This window comes from Gallinula chloropus (assembly GCF_964237585.1).
Source record: "Gallinula chloropus genome assembly, chromosome: 20".
Classification (NCBI taxonomy): Eukaryota; Metazoa; Chordata; class Aves; order Gruiformes; family Rallidae; genus Gallinula; species Gallinula chloropus.
Genome location: NC_140105.1, coordinates 3,085,184 through 3,103,214, shown reverse-complemented (window position 1 = coordinate 3,103,214; position 18,031 = coordinate 3,085,184). Strand labels below are relative to the sequence as shown.

General features: G+C 41.1%; 1 protein-coding gene across 1 annotated transcript in view; it reads left to right on the top strand.

Annotated features, from left to right (window-relative positions):
* The window catches only part of OGFOD3 (2-oxoglutarate and iron dependent oxygenase domain containing 3), a gene marked incomplete at its 5' end in the record, with an annotated part of 39,652 nt that overhangs the window by 7,771 nt on the left and 13,850 nt on the right, over positions 1-18,031 (top strand). The window contains 4 exons of the mRNA XM_084273463.1: positions 4,877-4,941; positions 5,515-5,571; positions 11,538-11,691; positions 17,695-17,818. Of these exons, the coding sequence (XP_084129589.1) occupies positions 4,877-4,941; positions 5,515-5,571; positions 11,538-11,691; positions 17,695-17,818 (400 nt within the window). The remainder of the gene's footprint in view (positions 1-4,876; positions 4,942-5,514; positions 5,572-11,537; positions 11,692-17,694; positions 17,819-18,031) is intronic.

The window sequence follows — 18,031 nt, the reverse complement described above, 5'->3', positions numbered from 1 at the left end:
TAAAGCAGAGAGAAAAAGAAGATTCTGTTACTATTATAAAATAAGCCTGTTAAGAAATCTGATGTCCATTGTGAGGTCTGGGCTCTGTTCCAAGGCATCTCTCACTTCTCATAATCCCTAAATGTGGGATGGTTACTGCATGCTGTTACTCCTTGGGGAAGGGTGCAAGGACTTAATGTAGCATTGCATTCAGGCTTTACCCAATTAGTGGATAAATACTGAAAGATGCTGAAAACAAGAGATGACCAGTGTTTTTGGGAGATCATGTTTGGGAGAAAACTTTAAGTAAAGTCTTTCTCCCCTGTTTTTCCATCTTCCTTTTTGATGTGTATGCTTGTATCCCTCATGTTACGGAGTGGGTTTTTAATTACTTCCCCCCCCCCCCAGTAGTGCTGTCTTGGCTCCCTGGTGTCATTAAAGACTGATGGGTATGTGGTGATAATGTACAGATGAAACTGTCTGTCTTCATTTGAGCCTTCTGTCTTTAAATCTCTTCTCTACATTGCATACAAAATGCTTCAGCTGCTTTGCCTGTATGGTGCTCCAGCTTCAAGCCTTTTGGTCTGGGTCTGGCTTTTGTTACTTGAAATTTCTTAGGTTTTAGAGTTTTTGGATCATTCTATCCAATGATATCTGTTGTTCTAAGACTAATTTTTTTTTTTTCTTGAAAAATCCTTAAGTAATTCTTTGTTCCTGTTGAATTCTTTAGCAACTCACTGAGGTATCTCTGCTATTCCAAATACTTCAGATTTCTACTGGGATGCAGACTGTATTTTCATTCTCTTGATTTCCTCTTAACCCCTTTTTAACTGTCTGATTCATTTTAGTTTTTTGTGTGTCTGTCATGAAGTGAAGTTCTGTCTGGATGTTCTTTAATAATTTAAAGACCTAAACTTGCAGTTTGTGGCTGTCAATTTTCTCCTCCCTTTGTTTGCTGCCCTTTTTGCTCCCTCAGAGGACAGAAGTATAGCATAGAAACTGTTGGGGTTTTTCCATCCGTTGTGTTGAGAAAGCCCTGGCAAACACTTGAATTATTGAAATCTCTCAGGAGTCATGCCCCAGTTGCTTTGCTGAGCTTTCTTTGTTATCTTCCTGTAACTTTTTAGATTTATTTTTATGTACACACTCAGGCCAGAAGAGGCCACTATAATCTTCTAGTCTAACATTCAGTGGACTCCAGACAGTAGCATCTTCTGTACCAGTATGCTGCTTTCCCTTGTACGTCTCTGCAAAGTAGTTTTATGCTCTGCTCCTCATTCACAGGATATGAATCGCATTAGTTCTGTTGATGTTTGCCTCAGACTAGTTTTTTCTCCTCTTTGCAAAGATAATGACCCTACCTAGCATTTTCTTGCACTCTGTCCCTGCTTGCGTTACCACTTTAGTCGTGAGTCATTCATTCACATCTTTGCAGATGCTGCCGTCATAACATCTCTCCAGTGTAAATGAAACAACTCATTTACTATCAGATCTACTGGCATTTATTTAGAAGCCCCAGGAAAGAAATCCCTTGGTGCAGCCAGTCAGCTGCAGTCTGTTTCCTGTGTTGCAGCAGGAGTGGCCACCCACACCTCCCTTTTTCAGGGGAATTAAGTATCTGAATCACCAGGAGAAGCAAACAACCTGTGTAACAGTGATGCCAAACAAGGGCTTTGTTGTGGGCCTGCTGACCCTTGCACAGAACTGTGGTTTTGTAGGCCTGATCCTTCCTTGTTCTGCTTTCAGCCTTCCTGTCCACAACAAAGTCCTGAAAACACTGTCAGCTCTGTGTTTCCCAGGGAGAGGGTAAAGCCTCTCCATAGTGCTTGTCCCATCTCATGCTTCTACTACAGGCCATGTGGTTTTCTTCATAATCAGTCTCCTGATAGCACTTACGAAATGTGTACTTGTGAGGAGTGAAAGACATACTTGGCAGAGTTTTTCCACTTACAGCTGTGTTGTGGTGTGATGAGCAGGGCTTAACTCTAGGAAGCTGGAGAGGAAGTGGTAGTTTTGGATCTGTATCTAGTGTAAACTGGTGTACTGGACACCATAGCCAGATACTGCATCTAATTCGCACAGTAATAACTCGGACCACCAGTAATCAATGTATAAATTAGATAGATTTCACTTGTCTCACAGTTAAACGAGACTTTAAGAGGCATGCCCTTAAGAATGTAGCCTTGGTCCCTGTAATGTCAAGGTTCAAGTGGGGAAGAGTATGTAATGCTGGCTGTGTTTTGAGTCTGTGTAAGATTGCCTGCAGTGACAGCAAGTTGATGGTGGCCATGTAGAACCACCATTACTCTTCCCTCTTCTCACCTCAAGTGTGTGAGCATTCCTGGCTGCAAGAGGGGCAAGGTTTTCATTTTTGTCTTCTGGGCAGTGTTTCTCCCATTTTTTTAAAAAATATCACTTGAAACCTTTTGAGGGGTGGGTGAGGAAGGTGGCAGTAGTGTAGGAGTGAGGATGTCTTAATGGCTGGCAGTCCCTTTCAGTGAGGGCCGAAGGCAGGGCCTGTCCCGGCCTTGTGAGTTGGGATCATTGAGCCTTTTGTCCATATCCTGAGGAACGGTGGGAGCTTCCATGTTCTGTTCTGGTAAACAGTCTCTCAGAAATAGGTGTGTATTTTCATGTGTTTATGGTGTGCCTGCTGTATTTTTGATGAACTTTGAGCTTTCATTGTGGGAAGGCTGACCCGAGTTGCAGGCCCACCCTCTATCAGATACTGTTGCATTGAGTTCAGCTGTCACCGCAGGCCTCCACCAAGGTATTCTCAGTGAAGGAAATGATGCTGAAAACTTTACTGTTCTGAAATGGCAGAGGCCAAAATAAATGTGTTTCAGTTTCTTTCCAAGGTAGCTGTTAAACAAATAGCTCTGTGCTTGTGTGTAATCAAGTCCCTGCCTGTCTGGCATTAAGTTGTTTTGCTTTGTCGGAAATAACCCTGAAGAACATTCTTTCTCTTTTGGATTCCCTTTTCAGCTGTCTTCATCAGACTCTTCGAGGCTTTGTATTGTAGCTGTCAGCTTTTCAGCTATGACTACCTACAGTTCTTGATGTGTCATTTATTGATTCATTTGGTCATTTTGGGTCTTCCCAACCGTAATCATCTGGAGCTCAAAGACTGAGAAGTGTGTCCGTTTGGGAAGCATGTTGAAAGTATTTGAGGCAAATTGATTTTAAATTAAATTCCTCTTTTCAGATGTCCTGCTATTTCTCCTGAAAATCTACTTTAGCGTGCTTGCAAGCATAATTTTGAAGCTATGAGGGAGCAGTTTTACTACTTCTAGCTGTAGCGTAGATTCTTGTACAGAACCAGAAACCAATTAATGAAAATATTTTGCTTCTGAAGCTGGAGTAAATCGTATTAGGAAAGCTGCTTTTGTATGGGTGTGAAATTATTTGTTTCCATAACTGTCCTCTGTAGAACTGTGGGAAGGGGAAGTCCAAAATGCTTATGCTGTGTTCACTGGAATAGCTTGTTGCTGTATACATTTTTGAAGGGGTAAGTAATTATTAAAAAAGCTGTATTAGAAGGAGATTGTTCTTCTTTAAAAGGAGACTTTGGTGGAGTTCCTGTGATTGGGCTCTGAGCTCAAAGCATTTGAGCCAGCAGGAATTTTCTTTTGCTGAGGTTGTTGTGGGTGTTTTCCTCCAGCATGAGGAGGGAGAAAAGCGCTTTGGGACTAGGGTGAGTGTGAGACTGTACTGCTCAGCTGGCACTGTGGCTCTGACACGTCTGTGTGCCCATGATTTGCTGCTGCTCATTCACCAGCTTGTCTCCATTTGGGTAAAGATACAAAGTGGTTTCAAAGGGCACTACTCCAGCCATGCCCAGAAATTCTTGTTGAAGGTGGAAGTTATCATTCTTTCCAGGCAGCTCACCTAGTGGTATTATTATTGTTTGGGTTTTAATACTGTGGATGGTATGTGGTGCATCAAGAAATGCCAAATTCCAAGATTAATGCTGTTGTCTGGATATTGTATATCAAAGATGTCATTACTTTGGTGCTGGTTAAGTTAATTAACTGTTGTTACTTGATAGGTCCAGTATAAAAAAGACAGGCTGCTATTAAAGAGTTTTATTTTAAAATACTGTTTAGCTGATGCAAAACAAACGTGTTTTGTGGACAGCAAGGGACATACAAAAGTATATTCTGTTTGATTTAGAGAAATTAGAATCCTGAGCGGTAGTGCTCTATCCTGGCAAATCTGAATGCTGATTTTTGACTGGGTCTGGAGCTCAGAAGTGTTTGGCTTGAATGGGATAAAGGAATGGACTGACTTTTCATATGTAAAAACCTTTCACTCTTTGGTTTTCTTTTGCAGCAGTTTAGAAATAGGGAAAAAGAAAGTTTGGCTGTAGTCAAGCCTTTAAAATTATAATTGTTCTTTTAAACAGACTTTTATGGCCATATTAAATATGAGAAGTATACAGGAACTCGTGGTGAAGGAGCAGTTTTAATAACAAATGTTGGGCAAGATAAATATTAGTGCTGCTATTTGAGCACTTCACAAGTATTGGAAAATTAGTCATCTTTGTGTGGAAGGGAAACATCTAGAAGAAGGGATCCAGGAACACAGTATCTTCCTCCTAGCCCATGGAGGAAGACTCTGGCAATTCTTTATCAGATCTACATCTCAGGAATAGCAGTCCTCTGCTTTATTTGTATGTTAATAGTTTGTGCATCTGTACAGCAAACAGGAGGAGTTTTGGGTTGACAATGCTAATGCTTACTTTACAAGCACAAATGCTAGAAACTAATATTTTTACTTGGGAAGCTGTGGGAAGTGAGAGCCCACTGGGGACGGTTATTACAGGTCACACTTAAGTAATGATAAAACCATTTCATGCTCTTTTTTTCTACTCTTTTTTTTTTGTTTCCTTCCCCAGGCATCAATTCTGGACTTGCATTCCGGAGCTCTTTCACTGGGGAAGCATTTTGTTAACCTGTACAGGTAAAATGGGCCTGTGGCTTGCTGCCTCTCTTGTCATCCTACACTTTGGTGCTCGCTGCCATTTCAGATCTCTTAAGCCCTGTGGGCTGGGGTTAGTAATGACAAACTCTAAAAGTTAGATTCACCACAGTTTCCATGAACAGTTAAAGAGCTTCTGTGGCATGAAAACTGATCTTTCGTTCAACTGGGCTCTCTGAAAGCTACCATTATCTCTGCACCAGTAACTAACAGTATTTTTCCACTGCTGGTCTAGTTCGTCAGCAGTGGAAGAAATCAAGAAGTCTGAATTCTTAAAAACTTGAATCCATGTGCTTATTTCATGGTGTGGGAGGGGACTCCCTTCATGCCTGGGGAATTCCATTATCAGCTGCTGTGTCTTGATCCTCTAATCTCTTAACACTGAATCTTTGAGCAGTGCTTTGGGAACATCACACTGAAAGAAATCCTACCAATGCTTTTGGTATTGTGTTTTCATTGTGGGCCAAGCACAGATGGGAGTGAGAATGCATTTTGGTACTACTTGATCAGTCTGATTCAAATACTCCTCTTAGACTGCTGTTTCATTTTTTTCAGGTACTTTGGGGACAAAATTCAAGACATCTTCACAGAAGAGGATTTTGCATTGTATCGGTAAAGATTTTCAGTAACTGCTGCCTGAACCACAAAACCCAACTATATTTTTAGCAGAGCACAGATTGGGTGGGGATTTCCCTTTGGATTCAAACATACAGTTGAATTTGCAGCCAAAGTAATCACTGAGAATTAAGGTGCCTTGAGGAAAATAAGCAAAAGGAACCTTTTGGTGACTGCCTGATAAATAACATCTGCTGCTTTGAATTTAGCTGCGTTACCAGTGTAACTCAGGGCAGTATTGAGAGCGTAAGTGTAACCAGAATGGTGGCAGCACCTCACACTTCCCATTCTGCATGATGGGCTGATGCCAGCACAGAGAGTCTGACTTCTGTGGCTGCTTGCTGGAACGTTATAGCTGGGATGTAAAATCCATTAGCATTAACTCCTATTTCATGCATGCTATCCAAGAGGTTGTGTGTTAGATGTTAAAGACAGTCCTACCCAGTTATTACATGGGGAGCTTGGGGTTCTTGGGTGAAGTGTAGCAAAACACTAAAAACAGTAAAGCTTGGAAAGATTTCAAATTACTAATGTTCTGGCCAAAGAAGCAGAGCATACTTTCCTCCTAAGAAGCCAGAATATGAAATAGTGCTATAATGTAATAGCTTTGGCATCTGATGCTTTTAGCTTTCCTGTAGACCTGTTCATATACTTACCGAAGACAACAAACGTAACGAGTTCCATGTGTCCATGAAGGTGTGTGGCCAAAGTTTAGGAACAAGCATTCTTTGTTGACTAGACAGAATAAATCTGTAGTTATGCATTTTGGTTGCTTTTTCATAATTTAAAATGTACCTGGCTTGAGCGTTTTAACTCTCTTCGTCTTTTTTCTTGCCTTCGTGAAGGAATAGGACTTCCCTCTAGTGGTGGATTCTATGATTAAGTAGCCAAATAGGTTTATTAGTTTTATTAGTAGAGTGATTTTATTTGTTTAAAAATGTTAGCCACTTAAAACTTGTTTCTATTTGACATCTAGGTACTGTTGTCTTTATTGATGAACTCTTAAAACATGTTACTTCTGCCCCAAAAATCACAAAAATAAGATCCTTTCTCAAGTGCTGTTGAACTCTGAATGTCTAAAGAAAACAGTTTCTGCCTCACCATGATAGTGGGGAGTATTTTGAAGGTAGTCTTTGTCTTGCCTTTCATTCTGTAGAAGGTCCAAAAACCTGTAGAAATGAGTGTATGGAGGGAGGTATCTTGCTAAAGCATATTTCTGTTTCACATGAAGAGAAATTAATGGAAATGATTGAAAAATTGAATGTTTCTGATCCTTACACTGTGAGATGAGACAGCAGCTAGGGAATATCAGTATTCCATTGGTTTTTTTCGTGCCAATACAGTGGATGTTTCAGTCTGCTGGATTTAAATCTAATACAAAACATCATTGAATGCTTCTGTTCCTATTAATGGTAGTGCTCTGACAGAGATTGTAGTACCTAATGTCCTTAATGAATGATTTTTATGCTATTCTTGGGAGCATTTATCTTCATTACTTTCACATATCTACCAAGGTCAGATTAAAAATCCACTCTTGAGAGAAATAACTAAATGTAATTCATGTCTAAATATTACTGATTGCAACAGTAACAAATCTGAGCAGGCATTCTGAGCCAGGGGGCTGGTTTCTAAACTGTCTCTGTCAAAATTATGTTGCTTCAGAGTCAATTATGGTTTCTAGGCTGATGCTTTTGCCATCTGCCAAGCATATTCCTTTTCTTTCACCCAATAGATGCATCTTCAACCAGAAGAGAGACCTTTAGATCTGAATGCCTGGCTCATGGGTTCAGCAGAAATTGGCACCATCAAAGAATTAGTCCAGAAAATCTTGCAACTTATTCAGGTGGAGACAGATTGAGCAGAGGGAGAGCTGCTAGCATGCTTTTTCCTTTATTCATTCTGCTTGTGTGATTTCTGTCAAAACTTTCTGGCTGTGCAGTGCCTTTGGTGCTTTTTGCTGGGAGCAGTGTGGGGATGTTGACAAGTGGGCTAAAGAAGCTGTGTGGTTTTGTAAAGCTTTGAGTGTTCCTGTCACTGTGCTCCAATCACACTTAACAGCAGTTCCTAACAGTGCATTTTTTTGCTGGTCTGGCAGAGCTTGTATCTTACAGAAGCTTATAGATCTTTTCTTTTACTCAGTCCTTGATGCTGCTGCTTATACATTAAGCTGGCAACTTTACAACCTAGTGAGCATCCCTTCTTAAGTTGTGTGTTCCTTAGACTTCCAGCTACTTTTTTGGCCTTTTCCTTCCTCATCACACCAGATTTCAGTAACAGCTTTTATAGAAGGTGGTGATATGCTCTCTCCAGTGAGTTCTGCTCTGCCTTTCCCTGAGCCTGCCCTCTGTCTTTTGATGTTATCCAGTGCAAATGTACCAGGACAGCTGCTGACAAATTCTGGGCAGGATTCCTTTGTTACTTGGATTGTTGACTGGATGCTGTACTCCTGTGTTTATTGCCCTAGCAGAGCTCTGTTTAGTGCATCTTGTCAGAGCCAGGGTTCCCCCCTAAGCAGTTCGAATGACAGAGCAGTTGCTGTGTTTATGAAAAGGAGTGCTTACATTCTCCAGTGTAAAGAAGTATTTTCTTTGTAGCTATAGTACACCAGAGCTCTCCCAACAGCTGTTGATACATGGTGGGGGGACGTAGGAAAATGTATGAAGAATGAGTGGGCTGGGATCAGGAAGGGAGGGGAGGCTCCTGCTCCTCCTCCTCCTGGGTGTATTTGAGAAGTGGCTGAGGGAACTATGGCCCTTACTGTACCAGATCTCAGGTAGCCAGAGTTTCTGGGCACAATGTTTGCTTCCTTGATAGCATTTTCTAGGCTGAAATTTGGCTTATCTTGTCATGTGCTCTTGTACATTTTGTACCTGAAGTACAGTGCATTTATCATGCAGTATTTTGCCAGTAGATTATATATAGTCTGCATCTGGAATAGCAGGGGAGGGAATGGAAAGAAAAGCTTGCAGTCATGATATTGATAAATGTTGAAGTGGCCAGGTCAGTGGGAAGCAGGCTGTACAAAAGAGGAGGTTTTTATAGGCTAAAAAGTGACTTGTATTATTTTTGAAAGCAGCTACGTGCCGCATTGGGCATAGCGTGGGCACAGAATTGGCTAAGGTACACAGATCCTTGTGCTTTATAGAATTCTAGGGAACACTATGATCTCTAAAAGAAGCCATGCCTTTGCTCCTTCTGCAAGGTAAACATCTGATTCCCATGTGCAGTGTTTAATTTGCTGTCACAAAGAGGGACAGGAGATACCTATGAGGCTCGAAGCAGAGTTCATGTTTGCACTGACAAGTTTGTCAGCGTTGATGACACCTGCAGTGGGGTAAATGTGACTGTGGAATAAGGATAACCAAGATTATCACACAGCACCCTGCAGAACATATTTCCTGCAGCACGTGGTGATCTTTGCCTTTGGCCCCAAACTTGAAATGATGTTTTTACCTTTTAGTGGTGTGAGAATGAGTTAAGGTCTCCTTGTCATTAGTTACAATAGTTCAGTGCAGTGTGTTCTAGTACGATCAGTATTCTGAACCTTAACTCTCCTCCATCCTCTACATTAACTCTTAGGAGTTCATTGAGCTTAATAAATGATTTCCTACTGACTTCAGCATGTCCTGGATTAGGCCCTAGAAAAAATCATTTTGCTTGTTGTCCAGTTCTCACAAATAAGGCTGAAAGTATGGAAGGCAGACTAGAAGATTAAGCATCCTGTCCCCATGAGACTTACGTTCTTTATGACTTTGCAGCCTATACACCAAGTAAAGTTACTTTTGCTTTGTTATTTTTAAGTTACCATAGGTGAATTAACCACTCTTTCTCGTTGAGCTCTGATGTGAATGGTCAGTATTCCTTTCCCTGTTGAGTTCGTTCTTGAAGGAAGAAACTTGCTCCTTGGACACATAGCATCATTGTGTGCCTGTGTTATGTGTTAGCATAGCTGTAAGTGCAAAGGGTAAACTGGTATGAGATGCCTTGCAATCAGTGGGCATTTCTGATAGCTTACCACATATATGCATGTAAAATTCACTTAAGCCTGGTACAAATGCCATTATTGTCTTAAGTGTTTGAAGTGTTTGAGGGATGCTCTGCTGTGTGGGATGAGAGCTCCCACGGAAGCAAAAGACAGACCAACACAAGTCAACTGAGGAAATACAAGGATGGCACCTGTTGTCACCTCATGCACTTGAAGCTACTGTAATTAAAAGTAATATTTGAGGCTAGTAGCACAGAGAGAAATAAGAAACCAGCAGTATGCTTACACACCCCCAAACCAGCTACCTGGGTCAGCTCAAGGCAGCTGCTTCTGTGAGGCCAGAATAGTGCCTACACTCATGCTTTTAGATCTGTCACCTCAACTGCTTCCCACTCTGCTTCCTTATTCACAACCTTCCTGCCTATTTCATTTATAAACAGGGAAAACAAATTTATCTTCTGAAAAACATGCTTATTTTCTCTTTGCAGTGTACTTAAACCATTGAGTTTATTTTCCTTTGCTTTCAGTAATCCATTGGCTGGCCCAAGCAGGGTAGACATGGGGTGGCTGGTTTTGCCTATCAGGAAGAGTTGAGCAGAGCTTTGTCTTCTGCTTAGATCTTAGTAGAAAGCTTTTAAAAGTGGAAGAGGAATCAGCCTGAAAGAGGAAGCAGTACTGCTTTGAAAGCAGTACAACTACTGGAGATGTAAAGCTATGTCAAGACTGTGGCCTAACTGCTTCAGAGTAGATATTCCAGCTGGCTGATGCAACTGGCCACCCAGTGTCAGCCAGGGAATATGCTGCTTTAGAGTTTGTGGGTTAGGCTATTCCTTCTTGCCTTGGGTTGCTCAGAGTGCAAGCTGCCCTCAGCTGTCCTCTATCCATGCTGGAGTGAAGTGAGCAATTACATTTAATGCTTTTTGGGAAACATAAGGCAGATTCTGCTGAAGTCCTGCTTCTTGGACAGAAAACAGATAGGAAAGATGAGGCTCCCACTGGCATGAGCAGAAGGACCTGTAGATCCTTTCCTGATGATGACTTTGCAAACTCTACCGCTATGTAGCTCTTAACTTGAAACCTCAGTTCATGCAGTCATGTAAATACCTGGAAATCTCAGCTTGAACTTCATTTTATGGCTTGGTATTTCACGTGTAAAACAGTTTGAATTGACCCCTAAGCTGAGACCCCTACAAATCTAATGTGAGACAGGTTAAAAATCATCTCTATGTATTTTATTTTTACTTTTGGTGAGGGACAGGATGTGAACAGCATGAGTACTCAGGATTTTTTTAGTAATTGTGGAAATTAGGTTGTTTTTTTTCTAAGAGGTGACTTTCACAACCTAACACTGTAGGTCTGGTTTTAGTTCTCTCTCTTTTTAGTCCCTGTTTAAGTTCCCTAGAGAAATGCATGCTGCAAAATAAAGTTATGCTGAAGTTCAGTACTACCCAGTGGAGAACAGATGCAAAACTACTAATAGAATTCCACACAACTTCAGAAGTGTGTTTACCCAGAGTATCTTGTTTGTGTGCTGCTTCTGAAGCACTTGAGGAAGAAAAGGAAGATTAACACCATGGCTAAGAATGTGTTACCATTGGGAGAGAAGGAGATAAAGATTTTTAAGAAGCATAGAGGATTACACCTGAAATACTAATGTTTTCATTTAATCCCATTGTGTTACCATGTTCCTTGCTTACACAGACTTTAAAACCTAGGCATGAAATAGGAGGGTTTGATATTCTGAGAATTAAAAAAAAAACCAAAACAACCCCCAGCCCAAAATGCTGAGACTGCCTCTTTTTGATGTGGTAGATCTCTTATTTTAAGCAAAATAAAAGAGAAAATATGGGCATGTGTTCCCTGTGATTTATTAGCTGAGGGAGAAGCTTGGCTCTAAAGGAGTAATAACAGGGAACAAAGGACAGTACAGAAGGAGCCTGAGAGGTGTGTGTCACTTAGCCTGCTCTGTTCTTTGCAGTGATGTGAGACAGAGAGTTCAACAAAGGATTGCTCAGGCATTTGGTATCCACTCTGCTTCCATGTACCTGACTAAGCCAACCTTCTTCTCGAGAATAAACAGCACAGAAGCCAAGACAACACACGATGAATACTGGCACCCACACGTTGACAAGGTAAGGAGGAGGCAGCTGGGATGCAAATGTTTCCTGTTATTATTAGATCACTTTAAAGTCATTTTGTATTAAACAATTAGTCAAATGTGTTTGAAAACTGGTGCTTGTGAAAATCCTTCAGGGATGAACCTAATAGGAGAGTGAGTTTTAGACTCATAGGTCAGTCCATTCCTTTTTTAATTATTATTTTCTGTACTTTAGTTCTGCTAGAATTAATAAATTGTGTGCATGGCTACTCAGGAATCTCGTCAGAAACATTGATTAAATTGACCTGCACCTACAAGAGTTGGTTTCATCAAACCTGCATTTCCAGGTAGGGTACTGCTCTCCTACACAGGTCTAGCAGGAGCTGTGTCCAAGTGGTTGGTGGGTCACTGTTAGTTGATCCACAGCTCTTGAGAAATGCTTAATGTTATATTTTGCTTATAAGGGATTGGAGACTTTTTTAGTGAGTGTTCCTCAATGGGGATATAATATCCTCTTTTAATAACTTGTTTTGTTTGTTTTAGAATAGAAGTGTCCTGACTCTTTTGAACTGTATAGGCTTCTACCTGTAAGCTCATAGCTTAGTACTTTGCGTTTCTCAGTGGATAAAGGATTCAGAATTGGTACTGAGTTTATTTCCAAATTTAATGGAGGCCAAAGGTTCAGTGCAGCATAGCAGAATATAAACTAACAGTGGAAGAATTAAATAGCTCAAACCCCCAACCAAACACTCAAATAAAAAACAAACAAAACCGCCCCCCCCCCCCCCCCAATACCTGCAATTAATGTCTTCAGGATATCAAGATTACTGAGTCTAGAGTCATGGGGCATCCAAGACAGACAGAAGAATTTAGATTTTGATGTGTTAAGTTCTGTTAGTGCTAGAGCCTGTATGTGGAAAGTGTGCCTTGAAGTCTGTGGCCTGAAACATCTGACATAAAAGTCAACCAGAGAAGTATTCCTTGCCTTGAAAATATTTCCTGGAAAAAGTCAGTCTGAAGCAAGTGTGATGTCTGTCAGTGCTCACAGCCTTGGTGTAAGGTCCTGTGCCCTTTCTTGTCATGTATGTGGGAGCAGCTTAAACTTTAGAAAATGTGGTGGTGACTGATGGAGCTGCCCTGTGGAATAAGAAAGTAATGCAGGGTGCAATTTGCAGTCACTGATATAACTGAGACCAGCTTTTGGTTGCTTCTCTTTTAAAAAATTGTGATGTAACCATTGGGTTGGAGCAGACCTAGGACAGAAGTGCTAGGGATGACTTTGAGGTGCAGATTATTTTTACCAGTGCTGTTAGGAGCTGGTTGTAGGGAGAAAATTTTGTAGCTGTGGTTTGCAGTACTTGCATCACATGTTGTGCTTCCTTCCAAAAGGCCCCAATTAAGCTAGTGATTCTAGCTAAGTGGAATATATTCATAGGTTCCTCTTAGGTTTTTTTCACACTTTCAGGAGATTGAATTTGTCTGTCTTAAGGAAACAGCAGTAAACTTCAATAGCTGATGGCTACTTTCTCTTTTCTTCCAGCCCAATAAAAGCCTGTTCTGCAATTTCAGACTCTTTATTCATCACTGTAGTGAGAGTTGTCTGCACAAGCATTAGGCATGCCAATATTCTCTGTATTCTTCTGTATGCATCTTGCACTGGTAAATGAATGAGCTGGTTGGGTAATCTCTCAATCAAATTTTTTTCCACCTAAATCCCTCCTATAACGTACAAGTTGTTTTGTCATTTAGACTCAAACCTGTTTCCTTGAAGAGAATTTTGTTTTCTTTGTAGAAGCTGCTTCTCTCTTCTGGCATCCTGACAGTGCCTGTACGTGATGGACAGCAGGCTACATGTTTTGCTCGTTTTATCCATCTGTTTTGTCCACATTTTGTTTATCTCCCAGGCTGGCTGTTCAGGGAGCAGATACATCAACTGATTGGCCTTGGCTTTCTCTAACCCACCCGCAGCTTTAATAAACAAAACAAACACAAAATGTGGTCTTAAACTCTCTATGCATAACTTCAACCTTAATTTCTCTACTGAATATTTAGGTAGTCGGATTTATGGCAGCAATGGGGAGATAATTGTCCCACTTGAGGCAGTGTGGTGGTTCAGCCCCAATCTCAGCCTCAACCAGAGGAGAAACAAACAGAGCCTCCAAGGGATGGGATAGGACAGTTTACTGACAAAATCACTGTGAAGGGGGAATAATAACAGCCTGCAGCAAATTTCACTTAGGCCCAGTGATAACACAGAGTGCCTTATTGGTCTGATGGTAACAGAATACTGCACAGTGCAAGGACTGACCTGATGCCCTGGCCACACTCAGACTGCCCTGGAGGCACCCAAGAGCATCCCTCCCTGACCAGCCCTTTTTATGGGGAGTGATGTCAGGTGGTGTGGAAACCAACCCTGCTAACTCAGCTCACCTGGGCTGGCTGCTTGGGGCAGTTGACTCTGGCCTGGCCAGAGCCAGGACAGGGAGTTACCAAATGCCTTGTTCATAATTATGTAGAATTTGGCCCCCAGTAATACATTTTCATGCTTTACAGGAGGTATGCTGACATGTGCTAAGTTTCAAGGTAATTTCTGAGAAGTATTGTTTAGCTAACAGTGGGAGCTGAAACTGTAGCTTGTCCTGTTTATTCTATGTAAGTAGCTTGACCACTTTTCACTTCTGTAGCACCCAACTTGTGTTGGTGCACCCAACTGCATTGCAAAGTCTGTTGCAGTTATTTCTCGGTCTGAATATCCTTGGCTTGGAAGATTGTGGCTGCATAATGGAGTAGCACAGATCTATTGTGTCTGTATGAGGCTTTGGGTTTTTTTTCCCCTAAAATATATTTGCTTTTTGGTTACATGTGAGTAGAAACTCTGAAATCACCCAAACGATTAATTTCTTGAATTTATAAGCAGCTAAATCAAATATAGAGAAGGCTGGCTTAAGCCACAGAGTTTCATCTTGAATGGAATTTGTTTGGAGCTCAGCCTTTCAAACATCAGATGTCTGATTTATAATGGAATTGCTGTTGCACGTTCAAGTATCCCAGCAGAATAGTCTTACGTTCTCTGGTAGAAGTGATATGGGAGCTGAAGACTTCTGCAGTCCCCTGGCTCCTTCACAGCACTGTCAGGCTCTGCCATAAGATCGGTTTTGGATTGTCTTCCTTGAATTTCTGCTATTGGAGGTATTCCAGGACTTCAGTGCAAATTTTCTTGGGGGTCTTTTTCCAGCCTGTTCATGATGAAATTGTACCTATGTTTGGGTTTTTTCTATCCTCTCCTATCCCCGTGTGTTTATAGGTAATGGTCATACCCCTTTTCAGCCTTTCTTCCTCTAAGTTTTGTGAGCCAAACCTTCAAGTCCCTTACCTGTGATAGATTCTCCATCTCTCTTAACCCTTCTGGCAGCTTTGCTCTGTTTGTGGGGGCTGTCCCTGACAGCAGTTGCTCTCTGTTATAGCAGATTTTTTCCCCCCACTTTACTTTTTCTTCCCTTTATGTTGTTAGATGTCTACTGAAATACATTAGAAGATCTTCTGCCTTGTCTTTGAAATCCAAAGAAGTTTATTTTTACATGTTATCCTAGCTCACCTCCAGCCCCTCTAGTTCAGAGATCTGCTCTTTGGTGTCTTGCATTGTCTAGTAAATAAATACACCAATACACAGAACACTGAAGAAGCCATCAAGACCATTTTTGCCATTATCTGCACAAAAATAGAGGCTTACAGGAAAAGAGCAGTTTTGAGTCATTTCTGCAAGGGCTCATGCTGGGCCTATGCTGGTTGGAATGTGAATGTGTGTTCATACTGCCTTCTGCAGTGGAAGGCAGAGGCTGCTGTCCTGCCTGTCTGTCTTAGTAGGCCTATTCCATAGTCTGACAGCTGCTGAGTTGCATGTAGACATGTGTCTTCCTCAGAAACCCAAGGCTGCCATGCTGCAAGTTGTGGCTGGCTGACTTTGACAACTGTAAAATAGCCTTTAAAGATTTACTATATTATCATTATGAGCATCTACCACTAAATATTAGCTAAAGGGGACTCAAAAAGAGCACACTAACTGTAGGAAGCACAGGCTGGATGGAAATGCCTGTGTGTCTTCTATTAAATTGCTCCTGAGGAGCTGTAGAAATGGGATTTACAGCAGTGTGCCCCTATGGTTTATCACCTGGCTTTAATGACAGCTCTTCTCACATAGCTGAAACTTCTGGTTCAGTTATTAATTTTCAATACCAGAAAGGTTATTACCAGGGTAATAAATACATTTGATATGTGTGGTGGGCTTCTAGCATTTTAAATAGCTGAGTATAATTTAGTGCCTCATTTCCATAGTCTTGCATTTCTCAGGCCTGACTGCCTTCTGAGGGTTAGCACTGAACAAGAACAGAGCAGCCATTTCCCATTGCATACTTGGTCCCCAGGATGAGTTGCCTGTAGAAATCAGATGTGTTTGGTCAGGCTAAAATGGTTTATAGTCAGCTTTTAAAAGTTGGGAATTGGTAAAGCCACCTTGGAGATGATGAGGGGTGCACTGATGGAGCCAAGATTGCTGCCCCACCAGAGTTCATAAAACAATTCTAATGCCTTAGACTTGTAAGTCTGAGTTGAACAAATGTCTTCACTGACTGAAGTGTTATTGCCAAATTGATGAAGATGACAGTAGCTTGGCAAAGCATGAGGAGGGCTGTTGAATGGCTGTTTTCAGGTGCTGCTCATTAATTCCCATTTCTTGCCTTGCATTGCTACTGGGGTTCAGGTAGATATGGGGAGAAGGGGATTGCCAACACGTTTTTCCCATCCTTGTGATTAGAACTATGTAGTGCAGTGTATCCCTGGATTTGGCTGTTTTCCTTTAAGCCCTTATGGTCAAAATAATAAAATGAGTAAGAATGAAAATGTCTTCCTATTCCATCTGCTGCTCTGTTCTCTTCAGTCAGTGCCCTCACAGAAGAGTACGTACAACTAGTGTTGAGCCAAAATTTAACTGGCACTAATGAATGTAACTTCAAACAAAATGGAAAATATTTAGAAAACTTCTAACTTAGGAAGTAGCACCTACCTCTAACAGTCACTAGGTCAGACAAAACACTCTGCAAATGCTGAATATTTATACAGTTCTGCTGTGCTGCACATGCCACTGTGTGACAGTGTAATGCACAATGTGATTGAGTTGTGTTACACTGTTAAGAAACCAGAGAATACAGCCATTGATTTTAAGTATATTTTTAATTGTCTGTGACATATATATGAAAAGGAAATATTTTTTGAATCAGTTAAACTCAGTGTTAAATATTTCGGCAGCTCCATGCTGAGCTTTAGTGTTTCTCTTCTTCATCTCTGACATACATATTGATCAAAAATAATATGTTTAAAAGAAGAAAAATCACCTCAATACTTAAATGGGGTGTTTGGTGTGTAGGCTGAGAAGCAGCAGAGACTTTGAAAGTCACGATTGAGGGTTTTTAAACAAAACCTTTATAGAAAAGAAATTCCTCCAACAAATGTGTGCTTACCTGGAAGGTCTGACTTACTGTTACTCCACAAAGTTCCTGTGTGGTACCTGGTGAAATTAAAAGGTGAGGTTTCCAGAAATCTATAACTATGACTTGATCATTAGTCATTGGTTGTTCTTGGGTCTCATTTGCCTTATGGGGAAATTTTATCTTGAAATAGTTTAAGTACATGTGAGCCTTTCTCTATTTTTGATGCACCACAGAGGGGTAATTTCTGACACTATGTTGGGTTTTGCTAACTGTTTGGACAAATTGGGATGATAGAAATCAATGGGAGCACTTCTTTAATGATGGAAACTAATAGAAATAATAAACACAATATGCTAGCCTTATATGTAATGTATGTGTAAATGTAATTGACCAGACTAATATGGGGATCTTTTTCTAGAAATTATATATACTTGGCTTTAAGAGACAGTTTCATTAAATACATGCAAACTGGAAAATGCCGTGCTGATCCATTTGTGCTTTGCAGAGTCAAGAGGAGAATTTGTTCATCTTTGGTAACCTTCTCTTCCTCCTAGGTAACTTATGGCTCTTTTGACTATACTTCACTGCTCTACCTCTCTGACTACTCTGCAGACTTCGGCGGTGGACGCTTTATCTTCATGGATGTGGGTGCCAACAAGACCATCGAGCCCCGTGCAGGTAGGATCTTGGCTTGTCCATGTTAAAGCTGGCCAAACTATGCCACTTACTAACCAGTGGGCTGGTGGGTGTAGTGGGGCTCTTGTGTTGTCAGCAGTAACTGTGGTATACACAGCACTTCTTAACAAGGTAAAAATGTTGGACACAGTTTGAAATAACTGGAGTTAAGCCACACAGCATAACTTCCTTGAAAGCTGTAGAGCTCTGAACTAC